At 40.0% G+C, this 19,084-nt stretch overlaps 1 protein-coding gene across 2 annotated transcripts in view; it reads right to left on the reverse strand.

The window, feature by feature from the left end:
• Positions 1 to 19,084, reverse strand: part of Vopp1 (VOPP1 WW domain binding protein) — a 96,107-nt gene that overhangs the window by 59,471 nt on the left and 17,552 nt on the right. For both annotated transcript variants that reach the window (XM_021189965.1, XM_021189964.1), the window contains exon 2: positions 6,481 to 6,539. In XM_021189965.1, coding sequence (XP_021045624.1) covers positions 6,481 to 6,539 — 59 coding nt within the window. The remainder of the gene's footprint in view (positions 1 to 6,480; positions 6,540 to 19,084) is intronic.

Consider the following 19,084-nt stretch of genomic DNA (forward strand, 5'->3'; position numbering starts at 1 on the left):
GGCATCAGAGCTTTTATCTAACTTGTTATCAAGTCAAAAGTATCACAGATTGAGGGTAAATTTCTAATCCTTTTTCTATCAACATTACTCGATTGAAGGTCAGAACCTTCCTTTCTGGTCTGTTTTGATTACCCTAAACAGGGTGTGCTTGTCTGTTGAGACACACATACAGTCATACCATGATGGTCATTAACTTCCATCTAGTCAACGTATCTACGGTCAAAGCCAAACAGGGAGGCTCCATGGGAGAAAGACTGCTTGCCAGCCCTTTCTTTAGAGATTTATTTATCATCAGAAGACACCTTCTCAATCTTGCACTTTCTCAAGACAACATTGATTGTATTTTAGGTGGTTTGTGGCATTTACTTGAAGAAATTATACTTTTATTTACACTCAGAGGGAAAGTATCATAAATACTATAAATCCTATAATTAGCAATCCTGATGGATTGATTAGAAAGTACTCATTTTCTCATAATTGGTAACTCATGAATAACTCAGCTGTAGTAGGGTAGAGGTGATCTGACTTCATGGGTCTTCACACTCCAGCTGAGTTTCATTAGCTCTATAGAGCTTTTGAAAGTCTACACTATGTTCCCAGGAGCCAGCTTTTTCTTCTTTTCTCATTTTAGTAAGTTGTTGCTCATTTAAAATAAGTTTGATTCAGGCCTGTCTTGGGAAACAGTCTTTCCAGTTTCTGACTCAATAAGATTCAGATTAAGATATAGTAAGATTAAGAAATACATACCCTGCCAGAACAGCAGGGTAATATGGGAAATGAAAAAAATAGAAATCCTCCCAGAACCTTGCAATATTTGTAATTTGACAGCAAATTCATACCCATTTAAATCACACAGCACAAAAGATACAAATGGAGTAGCATGAATTTGGCAATGAGCTATGCAAGGTGGCCAAGTCTACCACCCCGATCTAGGAATCAGAGTTCAGGCTGACGACTAGGCTATTTCCTGACCTTAGTCCTTCCCCGCACTGCTGTTTAAGAAAACCGCACAGGTTGGATAATTCATAAGTGTTAGTTCTCCACAGCAGACTCCCTAAGCCTCTCCTGGCAGGCAATCAAATGCTGCACTCAGCTATCTGATCAACCACGGAGAACAGGGTTTTAGAAAGCAAGGGGTAAGGGAGGGGGTGACCACACTGGAACAAGAGCTTTGCTCTGCGTCCTTCACCTCCTTGCACACCTCCAGGGTGAGAGACCCTGTTTTAGTGACTCTCACAGGACTGTGATAAAATATCATGACCAAAGGCAACTTAAAGAAGAAAGGGTTTACGTGGCTTATTGTTCCAGAAGGATGGCGTTCATCATGGTGGGGAAGGTATGGCAGCAGGCAGGGCAAGCATAGAGACAGAGGCAGAATCTGGCTGATCATACTTTCATATACTCATAGGAAGCAGAAAGAACAGGGAGTAGGACAAGGCCATAAACCCCCAAAGCCCAGTTCCAATGACAGACTTCCTCCACTAGATTTACACCTCCTTAGGTTCCATAACCTCCACATACAGTCTGCCACCTAAGACCAAGAGTGAAACATATGAGCAGATATGTCTTGTTCAGGTGACCACAGACCCACATGTATCAGGACCAGAGTCACAATGGAGCCATGACAGGTACTCTGTCTGGCTCTCACACTGGTACCTTCTACTCGACAGGGCAGGTAAAGTGACTCTTCTGGGCAATGGCTCAAAGAAGCTTGTTTCTGGGCTCTCTGTTAGCTGTGTTGTAGCTTTTAACTGAGACATTCCCTGTTTTGGGGAATGACAGAAGGTCAAAAGACTCAAGAAGTACACAAAACTTTCAAGTCTCTGACATCTGAAGCCTACAATATTCTCAAGATATCAGCAAACAATTGCTAAGGAAAAAAGTGCTTCTACTGGCCAAGTGGGCATTGAGCCACTTAGGGAGCCCCAGAGATACAAGGAGTCATCCCCCATGCTGGGGTGAGCTTTTCAAGGACACCAATCCCTTAAAGTGACTTGTACTCCTGTACGTAGCCCAAAGATTTATAGGCTCACTAAGCTACATTTGAGTAAAGCAGTTTCCATGCTTGGCTATTAGCTAGCATCCTATCTGGGATGAGTTCATGTCTATCTAGGGAAAGCTATTCAGTGCCATGTGATACCCAGGGGTGACAGTTTACGCATTCAGCATTTTTCATAACACAGGACAACTAGCTTCTTGAAAAGCAGCTTCACTGTTTCACTGTTCAATGGTGGGACCTGGGATTGGAGCTCATAAATGGCCTGGACAAAACTGACAGACAAGAGCAGTACCAGGAAGAATGGGTTTTGTCAAGTGCTAGACAATCCAGAGACAGGACTATCTGCCTAGCCTATATTCCTTTCCATGCTTTTCCTTCTGGGTATGGCTTCCTTTCCATTATTAAGTTTGTGTTTTCAAAAAGGCGTCCTCATATTCTTTCGATTAAATACATTTACATATGAATCCTTCTGTTTCTGCCCCATCAGTATAGCAACCAAAGATGTGACTCAAACATTAAAAAAAAAAACCTCTGAAATGCTTCAGCTCCAAGGTAATGGTTGAGCATCCAGTGGTCTGTTACTGCATTGATCTTAAAGTTTTCTCAGCATTCCAAGAGAAGAGAGGAAAACCAAACACCAAGACCAGTCTGGGGTCAAACCTTTCCCACCCTGAGCACTTACAGGACAATGGGGCTACTTACTATTTTAAATCATTTGTGTTCAGTCAAGAATACTCAATCACTAGCTAGGCAGGGGACAATCTTGTAAGAGAACACCTAAAAGGCTTCTTCAGTGAGCAGTACATAAACTTGATCATTCCCTGGGCCAGAGAGATTGGCATAAATCATGTGAGTGATCCATTAGTTTAGCTCAAGAGACCCCAGAGAATTCATCAATTTCAACAACAATTACATCAGACTTTCTACACTTTCTCCCATAGCCATAAAAACTTCCTTAGACAAGGAATACTTTAAAACGTCTTTCATCCTCAGAAATTTCTCTCACTTTTCCTCAGTTGCAGAGATGTGACATTATACAAATATCTCTTACATTCTAAGGGACTAGAACTTTTGCTGGAGCTCATAGCGAAATTAATAATACATCTTGGAGTCACAATTTAAGACCAATCTACTATGTACTCAAACTAATTTGCCTTTAAGAACAACATAAGGACCAATCTTACTTGCCTTGCATTGCCCATGAAATCAGCTTTTACAACCTAAGCTAAGGCATAACTACAATCTTAAATTATGTATTCCTCCATGACCTTAACTCATTAGAACACTTTATATCACTTGCTGAAAGCAGCCAATACAGAAGTTGAATATAACTTCCTCAAATCAACCATAAAAGCGGAAAGCATTCATTTAAGGTTATTTGTTGATAAAACAATCACTTTTGTTATTTGGATGAGTTGGGATCCACTGGAGCCAATAGTTTAATCCATTTTAAAACCTTTATTTAAGATTTCTGTAAAGTAACTCATTCCTTCCCACTGTGATACTTTCTGCGCTGTTTAATAAACACAGAGTGAAGCCCTTTGCTAGGGACAAACACATACGGACAAAAGACCCATAGGCAAGCACAGATTTGGATTCCTACAACAGACAAAGGATGGAAAACACAAGGAATATGTAGATAACTCAAATAAGAACTTGCTCTTGTTAAGTGACTCTAAGCTAAGTGTTTTGATTTCATTCCTTAATGTGACACTGATACATTATTGGTAACGTAGTTAATCATTAACATATATAATTCAAGAACTCAGCTTCTCATTTTGAAATCATTCTTTTCTAAAAACTTTAAGTTTTATTTATGTGTACTATAGTTATATCATTTCCTCACTCCTTCCTTCAACTCCTTCCATGCTGTACCGCATTCCCTCCTAAATTCATGTCTTCTTTTAACAATTGTTGTTGCGTGTGCGTGTGCGTGTGCGTGTGTGTGTGTGTGTGTGTGTATGAACATCTATATATATCCATCAGGCTGAGTTCATTTAGAGTTCATTTAGTATTGCTTCTCTGTATGCATTTTTTTTTTTTAAAGAGATAACCACTTGGCTTTAAATAACCAATTGGAGGGCCTAGACTATTGGCATTATTGGCAAAGACTAACTCTCCCTCTCTTGGTAGTCATTAATTGCCTGTAGATCTTCATCTAGAATGGAGCCTTGGGAGGTTTTCCCCATCCACATCAGTATGTCCGGTAGTGCTGTCATTATGCAGGTCTTCTTTAGATAACCATGTTGCTGAGATTGTTTTGGATACAGCCAGCCTGTCATACATAAAAGCCAATTTCCCAAGAGATGCTCTGGTGCTCTGGCACTACTTTTCTGCTCCTTCTTTCTCCTCATTCCTTGAACCGTAAGAGTAGGGGCTGTGTTGAAAATGTAACAACTGAGGCTGAGCATGCCAACCAACTTATTTCTGTGTTTTGACTAATTGCAGATTTCTTTAATGATCCCTATCCATCTGGGGGGAAGCTTCTTTGATGAGGTGTGAGATCAATACTATTTTGAGGTATAAGGATACATATTTAGACAGTAGATAGAATTTATACTAGTTTAGGCAGGGCAGTCGTGGGTTCTCCTCTATGTTCCATGTCCCCACCAGTCACAGGTAACTGGCTAGCTTTACAGTACCAAGGCGTGAGCTCTCATAGAGTAGACATTAAGTCTAACTACTGGTTACCACCAGTATATGCATGTCACTATGCACCCTTAGGGATATGATGCCTTGATGGTCACTGATGTGGTTCTGGGCCTCACGGCTGGGTAGGACTATTACTTTCCTTCCTTGGGAGGTTGCATCCAGTACTATGAAGAGTAGCGTTCAGGCAGGAGACTTCCAAATACCATTCAGTTTGAAACCTCCAAGTCTTGTGTCTGAATTGTCTCCAGTAACACAGTCTTACCTCCAAATTCTGGGAGGCAATCAAAGACAAAATCCTATATAGTTTTCAGAGTCTCTTGGACTCCCTTGGTCAACAAGTGGAATGGGGGTCTCGCATGTCTCTTATTGGGGATTTTGTTAAGATACTCTATGGCTCTTGGTGGTAAATATTATCACCCTTTGTGGCATAATTTATTTAAATAATAAATGTATGTATACAAATACACTTTTATGCAAACATGAAATGTTATGATTCTTGAATTTTAAAAATGCTTAGTTGCACTGTCTCAGTCTCTGTCTGTCTGTCTGTCTTATTATTGTCCTCCCTCAAACCCCCAGTGAAAGACCTCCCCCAGTCTTCTAATCCCTCACTCAATGGTACCTATGTCCTACTATTTACTTCCCTAAAGCTCCCACAAAGAGCTCCTTTTTACTTTCCTAGTTTCTACAGCTACTAGGATTATATACTCACATCAGGAAATTATGAGCTAGGAATCACAAATAATAGAGAACATTTGTCTTTCTGGGGCTGAGTTATTACACTTGGTATACTGGTCTATCAATTTCATGATTTCATATTTCTCTGAAACAGAATAATATTCCACTGTGTGTATGTGCCATATTTTCGTTAGCCATTCATCACTGAAGGACATTTAGGTTGTTTCCATTTCCTAGCTATTGTGGCTAGAGCAGCATGAACATGGCTGAGTGAACATCTCTGGAATACAATGTTAAGTCCTTTGGGAATATGCTAAGCAGTGGCATAGCTGGGTCACAAGTAATAATCTTTTTAGCACTTTTTATTTTTCTATTTCTTTGTGTTTTGTTGTTGCTGCTGTTGTTTTATTTTGTTTGTTCAGGTTTGCTTTGGCTGTCCAAGGACTTTTGTACTTTCATGTGCATTTAAGGATGATTTGTCTGTCTCTGTGAAATATTTGCTGTGTTTTACTTGGTTGTAATATTAGAGTAATATTGGATTTGTAAAAGGAGTATGAGGTATCCCTTTTACTTCTATTTGTTTGAATGATTTATGAAGTATTGGCTGGAGATTTAGGAAAGTCTGATAGAATTCTGCTATGAATTTGTTTAGGCTTGGGCTTTTTTTTCTTGAAGTTGGAACTCTATCACTATTTCTATAAAAGTAACTTCTTTGTCTTATGTAATTGTTATCTCAGAGGCTTAATGCTGAATAAGTTTGCCCTATCTAGCTCTTTCTGAACTCTGGCTGACTTGTTCAGCTCAGTTGTTCTGGCACAAACTCCTCTCCAAGCTGACTGATTCAATCTGGCTTCTCTCAGCTTCTCACTGAGCTGCTCTGCTTGGTCTCAGACTAACTCTGGCAATCTATTCTAATCTGGCTCCTTCTCATTCTCTGGTTCATTCTGTCTTCATCTGTGTCTAGGCTGTTCTCTCTGCAACCTGTCACTGTAAAGTATCCCTGAAAACTGCCTCTGGGCTTCACAAACTTAACTGCCAAAACCTCCACTCTACTGCACTTTCTATCCAATAATCCAATCCTATAAAAGAAACCACTCCTGGAGAAAAAAAAACTGACCATAGTCAAATCAGCAGGAAGGCACTATACTTACATATAGTATGTGGGATAGAGTCCTTCAAAATACCAGCAATGTTTTTTGGCCTCTGTGCACTAGAAATAAAAGCAAAAACAAAACAAAAAAAACTTTGTCAGTGGTTTGTACACTACTAAAAAGGTCTCAGGAAGTTAACAAAGAAAGAGTGGCAATGGAGGAAATCACAAAAGCCTAGCAGAGAAGCAGGAAGTAAGTGAGTAACGGGAATTCCCATCTCCTCCCTTTCTCATAGATGCTTTATTTCTTCAAAACCTTTTTAAAGGGAGGGAAACAGAAGCAGCTATTTTCCTATGACTCTAATTATTATGCACAAATATTTCCTTAAAAAGGTAAATGAAAGACAATCCTTGGGCATGAGTGGGGGGAGTTGCTAAGAATCAAATATAGGGCCCTGTGTATACTAGGCAAGTGGTCTAACCACTCAGCTACACTCAGCCCCCATTAAAAATCGTATGATACTTCAAAATAGTAAATAATGAATAATCCAAAGCACTGGGAACTCTATTTCCTCAATAATTTTCTTTTTGACAGGCATCTCCCACATACTGTCACTATTTCTAGATCTTTATGTTTTGCAGTATCATGGAAGTCACACTCAAACTATTCACTCCACAGCAGTGGACCCTGTCTGTTGGACAGTGCAAGCGAGGTTTGCTCAGCAGCACATAAGAGCTCCAGATCAAGTGTTCTCTTAGACGCAAGAAAGGAGAAGACTGCCATCACTGTCTGCTTCAGTTCCTCTTCTTACCCAACTCTATTCCCTTGGGGCTAGGCCACCAAGTGGCACTGACACAGGGTTCCCTGAGTTCTTCCCTGTTGCTGTCCTCAGCCATTTCTCTCAGGTTATCTGGATCCCTTTGTGACTCCCCAGCAACCTTACAGGGATACCGCATTTGGCTGGATCACAGGTAGGCTGCCTTCCTCCCTCTCCATTTTAGCCTTTCCAGGGTGCACCTAATCTGATCACTCTTGCACCTCTCAGCACATTCCCCCCTGTCAGGTAGGCTGCCCACGCCTTCTTCCACCTCCCCACCTCCATTAGGGGTACATCTAACCTGATCACTTCTGCAATCTTCAGTGCACCCCCCAGCCTATCTCCATTTCTTTGAGACTCACAACCATCTGTGGCCAGACCCAGGGCACCTTTAGTTCTCCCTCTGATGCCCTCCACAGAGCAAGACCCTGCATCCTACTCAAGAAATCTTCATAGATAGCACCCTTTCTCCTGTCTTTAAGAGAGTGCTAAATCATTATTTGCCAGTATTGTATGACTTGCTGATTGCATTTTTTTTTCTAGAAGACTGTGAAGGATTCTACGTATCATGCTCTTTTGCTTTATATTAAAAGATACTGCTTGATACTCACAGCCAACCACTGGATTGAGCCGGGGGCCCCAATGGAAGAGCTAGGGAAAGGACTGAAGGAGATGAAGGGGATTGCAAGTCCATAGGAAGAACAATATCAACTAACCGGGTCATCCAGAGTTCTAGGGACTAAACCACTAACCAAAGAGTATACATGGAGGAAATCCATGGAGGGATACATATGTAGCAGAGGATAGCCTTATCTGGCATCAATGGGAGGGGAGGCCCTTGGTTCTGTGGCTTGATGCCCCAGCGTAGGGGGATGCTAGAGGGGTGAGGTGGGAGTGGGTGAGTGGGTGGAGGAGTACCCTCATACAGGCAAAGGGGGGGGAGGATGGGATGGGTGTTTGTGGGGGTGAAACTGGGAAGGAGAATATCATTTGTAATATAAAGCAATAAAATAATTAATAAAAAATAAAAATAAGTAAAAAAATACTGATTGTAAGAAGCTTTATTCTCTATTAAAAATCCTGAAGAAGTGCTACTGAAAAAGAGAGTGCCCTTAAAACCAGGACTTCGTAGTAACAGTCACTTAGGGACTTGATGAAAGCTACTTCCCATCCCTAATTGTACTGCAGAGACCCTGATGACTTCTAACAAGCAATGTTCCTGAAGTCAGCCACTCTCTTAAAGACTTTGCGAAGATGCAGACCGTAAGACAAGTTACTCCTAACTACATATCCCTCTGGGGGGAAAGTCTGTGAGCACCATAATGTTATGAATATAGTTTCTCTGCCTGGTTTGAACTAAAGGGATGCATAACAACAGATGTTGTAAAGGACCTGAACTCAATTACATAAACATCCTTATCTCCTGCAGATAAAATTATTCCAAAACCAAAATTATAAGTCAAACAACAGTAAGCACATCTATACAATGCAGAAATTAAATATCATTGAACAGTTGAAAGGTTGACAGAAGAAAAAATACAAGGAAACGAGCAACTTCTACAATGGCAGGTTCATATAAAAGCTAGGGAAGGAAGGGTTCCAGATCTGGAAAAGAGAGCAAACACCATCCTCTTGAAGACTACAAATAGTTGTTGGAAGAAGGGAAAAGGGTTACAAACCAAAAGGTTTCCTTTCCGGGGCCCAAAATGGCCACTGCCAGGAATAAAGATGAGAAGTAACCCCCACATGTCCCTTACAGCCAGTCATTATCAGGGGTCTGCAGAGGGACTGAAGAAATCCAGGAAAACAATGCTGATTACTATGGTTTGGGGAAAGTATCAACATATAGGAAATGTTCAAAACGACTTGGCATAATTAACAATAATAACGAGCTTATATAATTCCTTAAGAAAATATAAGCCTTTTAATTAAAAAGACAGAAAAGGAAGTCCTGATATCCCCTGATGATAAGAATATAAAGAAAAAGACAAAATGCACAATTCTGCTGGGAGAATAATGTGTCTGAGGAATGCACGTTTTCCACACATCATTTTTATTTTCCACACATTTTCTAAAGTATATGTCTTTATATGTTTTGTAGTAGGATTGAACCTGTGCTAGGCATGTGCTCCAGTTGCACACCTCCACCCCAGCCTGCCCCCCCCCATGTTTTATTTTGTTCTCATTCTAGGACAGGAGATCTTAAGTTGCCCACACAGGCCCTGAACACACTTTGTGCCCCAGTCAGGTATTGAAATTCCTATCCTCCTGCTTCATTCTCTCAAGTATTTGGGATTAAAAGCCTAACACATATAAAAAATGAGTTTAAATGGAGTTACCCTATAATGGGGCAATGATGTCCTCAAGTATAAAGCCCACTGACAGGAATGGGTTACCATTGTTGGATTTGTTGGCCATTGAGGTCCCATATTCTCCTAAACATTACAAGCTACTGCCACTACTCTTAGTTATCCTCCAGAATGTGATGTAGGACCTGATTGTTGAAAACACCATATACTTGAGTCATAGAAGATGGAGAAATCAAGGTATAGGCCTGGAAGCTTCATTTCTACTGGCTAGCATTCACAGTACTGGAAGGTGCTATCTATGATACCATCAATAAAGGCCCAATAATAATCAGGATGGGAAGACATGCCCACTGGTACAACAGTGGTATGTCATGGGAATAACTGGCTGCTTTGTGATTGGATTTAAAGCCCATTCCAAATGTTAAAATCTTGATCTGGCACCATTATCAAGTCAGAGAACCTGTGGCTAGACTGGTCATGGTGGTAAGGAAGAATCTATTATCATTACTCTGCTAAATAGGCATAGTAGTAAATGACTCCTAATGATTTACTGTTAAGCGACAGTGTCTCTCTCAACCCTCATCTGCGAAGTTTCATTTTGGTGATTAACATAGAGACCCACAAGTGGCCAATGTGCAAATAGTAAGAAACTGAAGAGTGCTCAGTGCTAAATGAGACATCTTTATTCAGTCCCTCCTCCTTAAGGTCAGAGATCACTGCAGAAAGGGGAGGTGGAAAGATTATAAGAGACAGAGGCAAGATGGTAGGTAGGTAGGTAGGTAGATAGATAGATAGAGAGATAGAAGCAGGTGGATCTCTGAGTTCAAGGGTAGCCTGGTCTACAGAACAACTTTGAGGACAGATAAGGCTACAGAGAGAAACACCATCTAAAAAAAAAAAAAAAAAAAAAAAAAGCCAGAGGCAATGAATATAACTCGTACAAATGAACTCACAATAGAGAAGGCACAAATTATCACCTGTAGCTAAGGATCTACTGGCAACTAATAGCTTCTGAGAGAGGGAGAATTATTCATCTTAAAGGTTTACCCCCTGGTAGGTCGACCTGCTCCAATGGAAGGCCACACATCCAATAGTATATGGGCGACACAGTATTTGATGGGCTTAAAAACTGGATTATTAAACTTAGGAAAGGATGGGACGAATCAGGAGGATTTCAGGAAGGTGTAAATATGATTAAACCCCCTTTGGATAAAAATCATTAAAGAACTATTAACAATTTGAAAAAAACAAACAACCATGTCAGGCAGTGGTGGCACATGCCTTTAATCCCAGCACTTGGGAAGCAGAAGCAGGCAGAACTCTGAGTTCAAGGCCAGTCTGGTCTACAGAGTGAGTTCCAAGATAGCCAGGGCTATACAGAGAAACCCTGTCTCAAAAAACCAATAACAACCATAATTTCTAAAATAAAATTCAGAAATTTATAATTTAACACAAAAATTCATATTATACTTTCAATATGAATTTAGCTACCAAAATTATCATATACTCAAAGGAAACAGTAATAGGCATTATCTTTCTTCATATTGTGGAGAAACAGAATAACACAGGAATATTCTGCTAAGAAAGCCAACAAAATAGTATGCCTAGAATTACATACTTTTCTTAGACATTAAAAAAGAAAATAATATGGAAACTGTCAAGAAGAAAACCTGACACCCACCTCAAATGGGATAAGAAATAGTTTATTCAGGAGTCAAATATGAGTAACCGTGATCTAGGAACACAGATTCAGATTATCACAAATTCTGAGTTTCAATGTAGTAAAAGGTTTGTTCATGAAGTTTTCATAAACACAAAGAAAGTCATAAATCAAGACATCTTTTTAAAATGCTTGTCGAAATGTTAGATAAAGCAAAGTAGGAAATCTGAACTCCTGAACTCCTCAGGAGAGGGTTAAGTGAACCAAGTTCCAGCTCTCTTGACTGAGGTTTAATTTATATACCATCTATACCATCCATTTCCAAAGTACTCTTCCCACTGCACTCAAGTTTCACAGCTTTCTGTCGTCAGAGCTCTACCATCAGTTCCATCTCTTACCTCATTTCTAAGGGATACTTTCTGGGTTTCTACTCTATAGTCTTGCATTTTCTACAAGATTTGAGAAAGTAAAATCTTAAAAAAAAATTTTTTTTTAAAGGCAGAGACTCTTTACACAGGCCTGCCTGTTCTGTTCATAGCCTCGCCTATCCTGGAACTTACTATGTACCCCAGGCTGGCCTCGAACTCACAGACATCTGCCTGCCCAGCACCCCGCCCCCAGACTGTTTAAAGTTACACTCTCTGTGTGGATACTGCCTGTGTTATTGCACTCTGTTTTTAGAGCTTGGGCCTCACTGAGTGGAAACACCATTCACTAGTTGTTAGACATTTGTGTTGCCCTATGTTAAGGCTAATATGTATGCTGTTGCTACTGATGACAGGTGATAGAAATGGGGCAGGCAGTTGTGGGACATTGATTTTTGTCCTTGGACAGAAACAGGAAGTGTTTTAGGTTGACACTGGCTGGAGGCCAGAAATGCCAAAAGTGCTTGGGGGCTCTCCTCCATGCTCTGATTCCTAATAAAGGGTTTTAGGGTTACTTCTCCAGAAGGGAGAATGTTACAGTAGCTTGGTCCCTAAATGCCATGTCTCTGGAAGCACTACAGAAGTAAACAGCAGATTTGCTAATCCTTGAGATTTAAATTATCACGAAAAAAGGTGGCCTTTTCAGTTAGGCAAAGTCAAAAGAATAGAATCTAAATGCAGCCTCTCCTCCTGGCTGTAGAACAAAACTCACTGCTAGCTGAGAGTCAATCCAATAGCCAGAGAGATGGGTCAGTGGTCAAGGGCCTCAGCTCCTTTTTTCAGAGGAGAGGATTCAGTTCTCAGCACCCACATGGTAGCTCACAAATGCTAACTCTAGTTCTGGTCTCCTTGGGCACTTCTCACATGTGGTGCAGACATACAATGCAGCCACATGCATGAGAGTGGTGGCACATGCCTTTAATCTCATGGGGCAGGCAGATCTCTGTGAGTTCAGGATCTACATAGTGAATTCCCGGACAGGAAGGAATATGTAGAGAGGCCCCATCTCAAAGTGGGGGAAAGGTCAGTCCAACTTGGCCTGTAAATCACCTTGCTAAGAATGTACACACCTAGGACCGTATTCAGTTGGCCTTCGGAGTCACCTTCAGACATGCTCAGGACAGGAAAGGATCAGCTCCCCTCACACATGAGAATGCACCTGTCCTTCCCAGAAGAGCCTTCCTGCCCCAGCTGTGGAACACTGTGGAACCTCTGCCATGTAGCCCCCCACTTTCCTGAATCCTAACTTTAAAAAGTGCAACTTTTTCTTTTCCTTTCTTGTTGGCTCTTTTTGGATACTGGCCAAAGGCTGACTATATTTTCTGTGACATTTCCTGGGCCACTCACTCACTCTCCAAATCTCCATGGTTCACCGACCTCCACTGCAGAAGTCACAGCCTTCTCTCTCCCTCTGCTCCATCCACCTAGTCTAAGGAGCCACCAAGGCTTGCAGCTTGCCTTCCCTGCAGTTTGCTCTCAGATTCAAATAAAATTATCCCTGGAGCTTCCTTTGGAGTCCATTTTTAAATTATTTTCTTATTAAGACTAAGAACCCAAAAAGGAAACCTCAGTTTCCCTGGTAACTTGAAAAACATTTGCATACATGTCCTTATATCTTGGGTAGAGGCCTAGGAATAGGATTCCTAGGCAACAAAACACACCATATATAACTTTTCTATCTGTTTTAAAGAGACAAGGTCTTAAACTTTCTGGGCTGAAATGACCCTACCTCACAGCCTCCTGAATATCTGAGAAAACAGGTATTCATCATTGCACATAGCTTCCTTGTATAACTTGCTGAGAAACTGTCAATGTTTCACCAAGCAGTTTCATCTCTTTATATGCATACTAAAAAATGCAACAGAGCTCAGGTTTCTCCTCATATCATCTGTCCTTTTGATTATTAACCATCTCACATTATACTAATATCACACAGTGGCTTACCTGTCATTCTCATATGCATAACAATGTATGCTTCTTATTCCAGCTAAATTAAATGGGGAGAAATAGTCACTGATATTACATGTGTGTGTGTATAACTCAGATAATTTTCATATAAAATATTACGTAAAAACATGGCCATCCTGAAAGTTGGGTAGGATATCCATTTATAAATAAGCAAAGGCCACAGACAGGTAAACTGGAAATGTAATACAGGAAGCAAATACAAAATGGGAACAAGTTATGTTACTTTCAAATGTCTGTGTGTTCTCCCTATGTTATAGTTTCTTGTGCCACCAGCAATCAATCATCCTACCTTTTAGAATATGTGCCATATCCTGCATAAGAACTAGCATGAAATTTATTGTAGACAACATTTCACTAACAGAAAATGGAACAGATATATGAATCCAAAAGAAAGAACCTCAACTCTGAGGATCTTTATGTCTTAATAGGGATGTCTTTCAATACTCCTGTGATGGTCTGAATGAGAATGGACCCCATAGGCTCATATATTTGAATGCTTGGTTCAAAGTTGGTAGAACTGTTTGGGAAGGACTAGGGGTACAGCTTTGTTGGAGGAGGTGTGTCACTGGAGGGCAGTCTTTGAGGCTTCAGAATCCCAGGCCATTCCTAGTTAGTTTTCTCTGCCTCACACTTGTGGGTTAAGATATAAGTTCTTAGCACCATATCTGCCTGACTGCTGCCATCCTCACTGCTCAGACTATTATAGATAATAATCCTCTAGAACTGTGAACCTTAAACTCTTTCTTTTATGAGTTGCCTTGGTCACTGGGTTTTATGACAACAACTGAAAGTAACTAGACAGAAATTTGTACCAGGAGGTGGGTACAGACCTGATCATGCTGATTTGGAGACAAATGTGGGAGACTCTGGGTTAGGAAAGTGGTTGAATGCTGTACTCAGGGCTTAACAGGCATCCTAGTAGGAGCTTAGAACACAATGGTTCTGAGAACAATGTGGACTGTGGAGATCCAGCTCAAGAGGTTTCAGAAGGAAACAATAGTTGTAGCTGGGCTAGAGACCATTCTTATGGTATTCTGGCAAAGAATATGGCTGCTTTCTGCCTGGTTAGAAATTTTTGACTGAGGCAAAACTGAAAACCTCTGAACTAATTTCATTGGCAGAGGAGATTTCAAGAAATATTGTCTCTGAAATACAGTTATTAGTAATCATTCTTATGTAGGTCTACAACAGAAAAACAGGCAAGATAGGAAAAAAGAAATACAAAACTGTACAAATTAAGAAAAAAAAAGCGTGCCAAGCAATTAAATATTTGATTTATACTGGAAAAGATAAGGAAGGCCTCATTCTAAATGGAATAAAGGGTGTGATGCCCTCAGGGCAAGGCCACACCCTGAAAATCTTCCAATTTGTTAAAAGGAAATACACAAGGAATTTTCTACTCCTACAATAAAGGAAAGCTTATGCAATGAAGCAAAGTTTATGCAAATGTAATTCAAGGGAGGTAGGCTCCATCCCAAGTAGGCAGCTGAGTCTGGCAATATCAGTCAGGTGTAAGGGATTGTAGAATCTTCCTGTCATGAAGTGGATCTGTTGAAATCAGGTGTATGCATGGAGGCCCTGAGAGGCCACTGCATAAAGCTGTGAAAATCAAACCTGTAATGAAGTAGAAATACCAGGATGTTGGAGGCAGCAGAGCAGTAGGATGTCTGCCAAAGAAAACTGCTTACAAGGAGTAGAAGCAGGCCCAGAGAGAGAAGTGTGCTTCAGTCAACAAAGCAAAAAGGGTGGAGCCATCTAACCTCTTTGACATCAGACATGGAGCTCCTGGACTGAGTTTATCCTGCTGGACTTTAGTCTTGCTTTGGTTCAGTACTTCCTTCCTATGCCCCTTTCCTCCCAACTGGGATAATAGTGTATATTTTGTACCACTGTTTGTCCAAGATATGAGGTTTCCTTTTTGCTTTTGCTTTTTCAGGGGGTTACAACTAAGATATTGCCTTGGGTTTCAAAAAAGACTGTATTTTTAAACCATGTTGAGACTGTGAAAGATTCTGGGGACTTTTAAAATTAGAATAAATACATTTTTCATTGCAATATGGGAATGAAAAAGTGGAATATTTTAGATTGACTAAGAATGGAATACATAGGCTCATATGTTGGAATTCTGGTACAAAGAAGAACTGTTTGGGAAGGACTGAGAGGTGTGACATTGAAAAAGGTGATGTGTCACCTCATGCTTGTGAATCAATATGTAAGCTCTCAGCTACTGCCCCAATGCCTTGTCTGCCTGCCTGCTCCCACACTAATTATCATGATGGTTATAGATTCTAACATTGTGGAACCAGCCCCATATTAAATTCTTTCTTTTATAAGTTGCATAGTCATGATATTTGGTCACAGCAATTGAAAAGTAACTATGACATTCTTTACTACATCTCCAGGAACAAAAACAAAGCACCAGATAAATACATAACAACTTCACTAAGAAAGCCACCTTTCCGTGCTGAGGAAGGCCAACAACACTCCACAAACATCAACAGACAAAAGGAGCCCAAAGCCTAGGCAGAGGGCAACTCATGAAAAAATGTTCTTCTTTACTTTGCCGATCATCTGATTTCTATTTTAGAAAGAAAAGTGTGTCACAGCTTCTCATGACACACATAATACTGAAAGCCCAGGAATCTGACAGGAAGAATTACAAAAGCCAAACAGAACAAGCAAAACCAAAAGCTTCAGAATTGAGATGAAAGATGCCCTGAGCTGAGTAGATGATGACATCACTCATATCTAACACTAGCATGACCTACTGGGACAAACATGGCACAACATTCAGCACAATGCCTGCTTCTGTGTGGCAACAGCACCGAAAGATTTGGGCCTGGTAGCCAATTGGTTTTGAGCTTTGACTTTTTCATCTACAAAGTATTAAGAAGTGGTCTGGTAAAATAGCTCAGTGGTATATCAGGTGGTATTAAACTTGTCTGTCACCAAGCCTGACAACTTGAGTTCATTTACCAGGATCAATTTAGTGGAAGGAGAGAACTGACTCCTACAATTGGAAGAAAAATTAAAAAAGGCCTTCCAGGTAAAAAAAAGTTCTGGGCCAGATGGATTCACAACAGAATTCTATCAGACTTTCAAAGATCTACAACCAAATACTTTTAAGTTATTCAAGAGAAACAGAAAGAACAACCCAAATTCCTTTCTCAAAGCCAGTATTACTCCAATACCAAAACCAGATAAAAACACAACAAAGATTAAAAAAACAAAAACAAAACAAAACAAAACAAAAAAAACCTACAGATCAATATCATCGATCAATAGTTGAAAAAATCCTCAATAAAATACTTGTAAGTCAAACTCAGGCATATATCAAAAGATCACCTACAATGATCAAGTTGGCTTTGTCCCAAAAATTCTGGGGTGATTCAATACACACACACACACACACACACACACACACACACACACACACACGCATACATATATGCCTAAAGAAAATAATCACATGATCAGTTCAATAGATTCTTGAAAAGTCTTCCAAAAAAACCCCCCCACCAACATGTCTTCACTATAAGTCCTAAAGAGAACAGGGCTGGAGGGAACACACCTCAACATAATAAAGGCTATAAATGGCAAGCATGCAGCTAACATTACTGTAAATGGAATGATACTCCAAGCAATCCTGTTAAAATCAGGAATAAGACAGGGCTGCCCACTATCACCAGTTGTTTCCAATGTAGTACTGGAAGCACTAAGGCACAATAAGCTGGAACAACAAGGCAAGAGAAGGAAATTGATAGATACAAATAGGTAAAGAAGTCAAATTATCACTATTTGGAAATAATAGGATGTAATACACAAAAGATATCAAAGACTCAACCAGAAAACATGTGTAAGTGATCAATAATTTCACCAAAGAGGCAAGACACAAAATTAACTACAAAAACTAATAGCATTCCTATACAAGAGTTTTCATATACACTACCAAAATACACATTCCCATTTACAAAGCCTCAAAGGGAGAAAAACTATTTAGGAAGAAATCTAAATTAGGAGGTGAAAGATCTTTACAATGAAAACATTAAAACTCTGACAAAAAGACAGTGAAGAAGGTACTAGAGTGTGGAAAGACACCCATACTCATGGATTTGCTGAATCAGTGCTACAAAATGACCACTGTACCCAAAACAGTTTACAGATTCAATATAATCCCAATCAAAATTCCCACAATATTCTTCACACCATTCTAAAATTCATATGGAACTACAACAGACCCCAGATGGAAAAAGCAAAATGAGCAATGCTGAAGTGATTACCAGACCTACAGAACTACGTAATAATAAAACAGAACTGGCACAGAAGCACATGTATTTATCAATATAGCAAAACAGAAGATCCAAACATGAGCACACATAACTGTAACCATCTGAGATTTGACAAATGCCAAAAAACGTGTTGAGGAAAGGGAAGAAAACATCTTGCCCAAGGCATTCCATGGGCAGGCAGAAGTAGGAAGTCTACTATAGGCAGGCTACAAACATAAACACTGTATACACAGTAGGACAGTACAGGAAAGTCTATTATAGGCAGGCTACTAAAATAAACTGGAGAAAGGTGGTATTGTCAACAAATGAGGCTGGGAAAACTGGGTGCCTACACATAGAAGAGTGAAAATAGATCTGTACCCAGCACCCTTAACAAAAATTAACTTCAAATGGATCAAAGATGTCAATTTGAAACCTGAAATGTTGACACCTCTAGAAACAAAAAACAAAAACAACAAAAACCATAGGCAGAACCATACCAAATAAATATTAGAATTGAATGCTATCTGCCCAGGAGTTATGGCTATGAACTGGAAAGTGGGTCCTCATAAAAACAAAGGACACTATCTCGAGAATCTAAAGAGGAAAGATGGGAACAAATCCCTGACATCTATATCTGACAAGGCACTAATATACAAAATATATAAACAATTCAAAAATGGTCAAGAAAAAAAGATCAGGTTTTAAAATGGGCTATGAATCTGAACAGAGGGTTCTTAAGAGAAAAAAGAAAGACAACTTGAAAATATTTCAAAATTCGATTGGCATCCTTGACAGTTAGAAAATTGAAAACTAAACCTGGAAATTTCATCTCACCCTAGTCAGAATGGCTAAGAACAAGATTCTAAGAGCCAGAGGTCTGGGAAGCATTGAAGCTGAACAGTGTCTTCTGTATATGACAGGGTACACTCATGACATCACAGCAGCTGTGATGTCTACAGGATACTTGCACAACATCAAGCTAATCGGTACTCTAAACAGGGGGTAGGAAGTGATTTATGAACCCCACCTCTAAGTCCTCTAAGTTAGGGCCTAATGGTTTCTGAGGCAGGGAGAGAAGGTTTTCTTTAAAGGTGGATCCTGGTGGGACATCAACATCATCCAGTTCCAGTGGATGATAGCACACCGAGGAGTAAATAGGCAACACGAATTGGACTTGGATGGCTCTTTTTTTTTTTTTACTTTTGAGAGAGAGA

Source organism: Mus pahari, chromosome 2 (assembly GCF_900095145.1).
Source record: "Mus pahari chromosome 2, PAHARI_EIJ_v1.1, whole genome shotgun sequence".
Lineage (NCBI taxonomy): Eukaryota > Metazoa > Chordata > Mammalia > Rodentia > Muridae > Mus > Mus pahari.